The sequence below is a fragment of the Neophocaena asiaeorientalis genome, unplaced genomic scaffold (genome assembly GCF_003031525.2).
Source record: "Neophocaena asiaeorientalis asiaeorientalis breed wild unplaced genomic scaffold, Neophocaena_asiaeorientalis_V1.1 scaffold886, whole genome shotgun sequence".
Taxonomy (NCBI): Eukaryota; Metazoa; Chordata; class Mammalia; order Artiodactyla; family Phocoenidae; genus Neophocaena; species Neophocaena asiaeorientalis.
This window is the reverse complement of record NW_020175226.1, coordinates 348,636-354,580: the sequence shown is the minus strand read 5'-3', so window position 1 is coordinate 354,580 and position 5,945 is coordinate 348,636. Positions and strand designations below refer to the sequence as shown.

Sequence of the window (5,945 nt, the reverse complement as noted above, 5' to 3'; positions counted from 1 at the left end):
GGGCATCCATCATGCGCTGGGAAGAGGAGGGAGGGTGTAGGCAGCTTGGTGAGGGGGCCAGAAAAAACTAAAACAGCCCCTCAAACCACCTTGGCCGGCAAGCAGATCAGGGAGCACGCTCTCTGCCTCTGACCACCCTTGATTCTTTCCCTCTCCCCCAGGTGCCGAGCTCTCCTCGCCTCGCCAGCCTGCCGTGGCTTCAGCCTGTGGACCAGCAGGGGGAGCCTGACCGGGTGGCCCCGATTTGCCGGGTGGGGCAGAGGCTGATTAAGGCGACTGCTGTATCCGTGGGGTCCGTCCACAAAACACCCTGCTGCCCAGTACAGCGCATGCAGACGGCAACTCAGCCCTCCCGCCCTGTCCCGTCCCGCCGTGGCCGCCATCCCCAGAGAAGGGCGTCCCCACTAAAAGAGCACCCGCTGCATGAGGCCGTGAGCCTCTCCCCGTCCACTCTGCCTCAACCCTCTTTCCTCAGAACCTTCAGAAAATGAACACTTGTAGTTCTGAGATTTAGAGTAAATCACATCAACGTTCTCAGAATTCTACAGACACATCCTGGCACAACTGATTTTATTTCATGATCGCCTTACTCTCTCTGTTCTGCTCTCAAGGTGGCCCACGTGGCCAAAGCAAGGCTGCTTCCTGGCACGTGAAGCCTTTAGACGGCTCTGCAGCTCTGACCCAGGAAACGGTCACGTGGAAGACTAGGGTGCCCTGCAGTGCTGGTCACACGGAACAGGAGACTCCACTGGAGAGGGGCGGGCTATGGCCCTGTTTCCCCAGTCTCTCTGCTGCTGTCACTTGTGCTCTGCTGCCCTCCCCCACTCCACCTCCCCCTTCTCCATTCCTTCATACCCTATACCCCTCCACGTACAGCTTTCTAGACTGCCCCATCTCACAAGCCCCGACCTGCCTTCTTCACTAGTGGAGCCCTAACTGGCGGAGGCTGAGCTCCCTTCTCTGTCGAGCATCATCCAATTATTCCGTTTTGAGTTGTCTTGAGCACGCGTCACCATTGGGGGTCCTTTGCCCCCACCCAGGGCACTGGGGGCCCCCAGCCCTACGCCCTCCTCACGGTTACCCCTGAGCTCACTTCCCAGTCCCTGCTCCCCTGCAGCCCCCGGGTCTGTGCACCAGGCTTTCAGAGTCTGCAGGGGTTTCCGACGCACCCGGCTTCTACACGCAGCGGCTTCCACTCTCAGCTTTGTGTTTTCCTACAGGGAGTGTGGAAGGGAAGCCTGAGGTCATGACATGTCACTGTGGATAAGATGCAAAACAGCTGAGAGGTGACTATTTTAAGCCTGAGCCCGGCCTCCAGCTCTGCGTTCTCAGAAGAGCCCCCGCCCCTCTTCCTCCGCAGAGCCCTGCTGCCCTGCCTGCCCGTCCTACTCCTCCCACAGCAGATCTCCCTCACCAAGACCAGGGCCCAGCAAGGCCCGTCTGCATCTCCAGCCCCTCCGGAAAGCAAGCCCTTAGACCCACCACCCAGGAGAGCCAACTGGCGGGCCCCTGGGGTGGGAGAAGAGGCCTAAGAACTGAGGAGGGGGAATTCCCCAGCGGTCCGGTGGTTAGGACTGTGCCCTCACTGCCGAGGGCCCGGGTTCAATCCCTGGTGGGGGAACTAAGATCCTGAAAGCCTCACGGCGCGGAGGGCAGCGCCATCAGGTGTCAGCCACGGCAACCCAGGGACACCTGCACCCAGTCCTGGGATGCCCACTCCTCCCCACTCCACTGTGCTCCTTTGCCGGCTGCCAGCTTTCCTCCAGCCACCCTTCAGTGCCTGGCACTGCCCAGTGCTGGGGATTCGAGCCTGAATTTCACACAGCTCCGCCCCAAGTCTCCATCCAGGGAACCTTCTCGTACCCACTCACCTCTCACACACACTTGGTCCCCAGCACACAAACACTCAAACTCGTTCAGCCGCTAAGGAGGCTCCCTGGGGTTCTTCCCATGCACTGCTGACCACTTTCTTCATTAGGGAGCGGTGGCACCTCTGCCTGCACAGTGACCCCTGCCTGGCCACCCTCTGGAAGAGCCTCTCCGAGCACAGCCCTAGAGGTGACAGCAGAGTCACTGACCGGCGTAGGGGAGCTTGAATCAGGACCGGGAAGCCCCACCTCATGACCTGGTCAAGCTGAGCCAATTCAGATGCCAGGTCCTAAACACAGCTGGTCAGAGCAGACGCTGTGTAAAAGCACACTCAGAACCAAAGCCCGGGGCCAGAAGAAACGGGGCTCCCAGGGGGTCAGACACGCCACTCAGAGGGCTCTCCCTCCACGGAGCCGCGTGCCCGCGCGCCCGCCCTCAGCCTGGGCCCAGAGGTGGAACAAGGGACTTGGGTGTCTGCCTGGACCTGGCCACGTTCGTGTTTCTGCCCACTTTCCCTGCCTTTGTTTCCTTCCTCTTAGTTTCCCCGTAAAGATTTCTGGGAGAAACTCCCATCTTAGCGCAAGATGAGGGGCAGGGGCAGCAATGAAGCCAGGAACCCACGCTCCCATCCATCAGGGTGCGCAGACCCCACCCTACCCAGGCCTCATTTTACAGAACCAAAGCCCAACCACGCTCCCCCTCCCCACGGCTGCCCTGCCAGGGGCCCTCTCTTTCCCCAGAACCCCCTCACTCCAGTTCTGACCCGGCCACCTATTTGCCTCATGTCTTTACCACCGGCCATGAGACCACCCTCCCGGTGCCTATTCACACCTAACTATGGCCCCTGAGCCCCTGCTTAGGCGAGCCCCGCCCTTCCGAGCAACTAGGACCCATCATCTGTAAACACCCTTTGCTGGCCTGTAAAATCATGCAGTTTTAAGCTGCTTTTGCGTGCTGTTTCCTCCCTCTCTTACTGGCAGCAGCCACTGCCCATGGCGCTCCCCGAGCCTGGCCCTATGGCACCTGCCTTCTGTTACACCCTCTAACGGTCTTGGGTTGGGAACCTGAATGCACCATTTGTTAAAATCCTGTGAATGGAGCTGAAAGGTCAACTCTACTGTAGGAGCTACGTGAGCTCACAGTTTTTTAGAAGACTGCCTAGTGGGGGGCTAGTCAGATGGCTGTCCCCAGAGAAATGAGAGGCCCTGATGTGTCCCCTCTGATATTCAGGACACTCTGGGGTAGGAGGGGTGAGGTGAAGATAGCAGAGGGGGGTTTATCCATCTCCTTACTTGAAGGGGTTAAGAGCTCAGCCTCTGGAAGTAAGCACTCCCCCTTCATATCATGACTCTGCTGCTCAGGAGCTGATTAGCAAGTGACTTAATCTGTCGGTGCTCCATCTATAAAATGGGAATAACAACACCACCTACCTCATAGGCAGCTACAAGTACACAGTTATGTCTTAGAGTTGTCACCTACAAGAACTGTCTCTTGCACGGTAAGCGCAGTCTGAAAGTCTGCGGTTCTCATCTTTCTGGCCTTCGTATTCCCTGGTGGAAGAAACCACTCTGCTCTTTTAGCCACTCCTCTCAAGCCCCCACCCCAATCATGACTGCTAACTGGTTCTACCCTGAGGGCCACTTCTTACCTTCTGTCCCAAACCACAAGTCTGCCGTCCTCACCCCTTCATCTGGGAATTTCTCTGACCTAGATGTTCCCTCCTTTCTTGGGGTTTTAGTTGCATCAAGGTCTAGGAGGCTGAGACAAGCTGTTTTGGGGGGAGCCGCAAAACACACCCACAGGGGCCCCTCGGAATCTCAGGGCATGGCACTGGAGCATGCCGCCTCCTTAAAAGTCCTCTGATGGCTCCAATGCCTGGGTTTCATCACTGAAGAAATGGAAGCCCAAGAGGGAAAGCACCTTGACCCAGGTCATGCCTTAGTGGCAGAGCTAAGCCTGTTTAAGAAAAAGTGCTCCATGTCGCGAAAGGGCTGCTTTCACTGCACTGTCCCTCCCCTCCTATGGAAATGTACCCATTGGCTGGCTGCCACCGTGTCGGTGTGAGCACAGAGCTGGAAGCTCCACGCGGGCAGCACGGTGACCATGCGTCTCGGCATCCCGGCACTGAGCCAGCATCTGGCACAAGAAAGTGCCCACGCTCTGAACGAACATGTGCGTGTGCATTTCACACAGACCAAAGACGGACAGGGGCAGGAACTGAGGAAGCATGAGAGGTGGACGCTGCTCTTCTAGCTTTGCAGCGAGTAGAGGCTCAAGCACCCTCTTCAAGGGAAGGTGAGTGTGACTGCTCCTGGGTGGATGAAGGCGGTCCTGCTGGCAGCGGTGGGATTTGAGAGGAGACTGGGAAGCCGGAGACCTCCCTCCCAAACTCCAGACTCTGACCCTCCACTCGGATGTGTAACTGTCACGTGCCTCACCTTTCTCCCAATCCCTCTCCATCTCAGACCACGACAACTCTGCTCTTCCAGTTACTCGGGCCAAAAGCTAAGCGTCATCCTTGATGCCTCTTTCTCTCACATCCCCTCTAATTCCTTACAAACAGCACCAACTCCCTCACACCACATCGACTGCTGTCACCCTGGACTGAGCGGTCCCAGCGCTAGACCTCTGCCTTGGGCCCTACGATCTATCAACACGGCAGCCAGCGAGCCTCCTGAAATGCAAGTTAATGACATCACTCTTCTGTGCGGAGCTCTCCAGTGGCTCCCCCCAAGCCCCCCATTTCTGAGGAGAGGCCAAAGTCCATGCAACGGCTTGTAGGTCCTACACGAGGTGGCCCTCCTCACCTCTGGGATCTCCTTTTCCACTACACCCCACCCCCACCCCCGCCCCGTGCTCGCTCTCCTCCAGTCACCTTGGCCTCCTGCTGGTCCTTGAACACACAGCATTGCCCACACCTTGGAGCCTGTGCACTGCCTGTTCCCTGGGCGCGAGGACCGAGGGAACAGCCAAACCCTGGCGTGGCTCCCGGCCTCCCCTTCTTCAAACCTTTGCTCAGATGTCACCTCCTCAACAAGGCCTACCCTGACTACCTGATTTAACTGTAACCAACAATTCTGACACACTATATAATTTACTCTTTGATCCTCTGTCCTTGTTTGTTGTCTGCCTCCCCTGCTAAGGACAAGGATTCTCACTAGTCTTACTCATGCTGAGTACCTAACAGTACCTGGCACACGGTACTGCTGAAGCAGCAAAGGACTGGGCAGCCTCGCCTGGACTATGAACGAGCTGGGACGGGTGGAGCGTACCTCAATGGGAGAAACCAGGCTGGGGGTGGACTTTTGATGGCCAGGCACATATCCTCCCTCCCCCCTTCCCCAGGAAGCTGCTTCACCCAGGGGAGCACGTGGGCTGGAAGAGGAGTGGCCGACTGTGCCTTCAGCTGTAAGGCAGGACCCAGACAGAGGAGGGAAAGGTGACACCTGCCCACTCATCATGGCCTCTGTAAAGAGGGCGGGGTAAGTGGCCCCAGTCCCATACCATCACCCTCCTCACCTTCTGTCCCATCCTGTTTTGTTTTTTGGTAAAGTTCCCTTTGAAAAGTCCTGTCCCTCCTCTCCAGACTGAGCTGCGGGGAATTGAAGGGGTGAAGGGGTCAAGTGTCTAAAAGCCACCAGCCCTTCAGGCAAGAGAGCTGGGAAGGGGAGAGCCACGGAGTCTGGGAGAAGGCCCCAGCACAGGCCTACAGCTCCCCACAGGGCCTACTCCTCCCCCAAACTCTCCCAGCCCTGAGCTTGCCATCTGCTCACCCCAGGGTTTTCTGGCAAACAAAATTGCCGGTGTAGACCTTCTCAGACCGGTTCCCTCACTCCTGCTCCTCTTAGCTCTGCGGCAGGGGGATGGTCATACCCATTTCTGACGGGGTGACCGCAGCTCTGCGCCTGCCCCCTAGGCACCGGGTGAGGAGCAGGTCGAGCCGGGCGCAGCGGGTCCAAGGCACAGCGAGGCTCCGTCCGGCCCACAGAGGCCAGGGGAGGCGGCGGGTCCGTCCGGTATCAACCTCCCCAACCCCCCGTCCCCGCGCCCCGGCCGACCCCGGTTACCTGTGCGAG

General features: G+C 58.3%; 1 protein-coding gene across 1 annotated transcript in view; it reads right to left on the bottom strand.

The window, feature by feature from the left end:
* Positions 1 to 5,932: 5,932 nt before the first annotated feature.
* The window catches only part of LOC112413458 (CUGBP Elav-like family member 4), a 286,922-nt gene continuing 286,909 nt past the window's right edge, over positions 5,933 to 5,945 (bottom strand). Inside the window, exon 14 of the mRNA XM_024765407.1 lies at positions 5,933 to 5,936. Within this exon, the coding sequence (XP_024621175.1) occupies positions 5,933 to 5,936 (4 nt within the window). The remainder of the gene's footprint in view (positions 5,937 to 5,945) is intronic.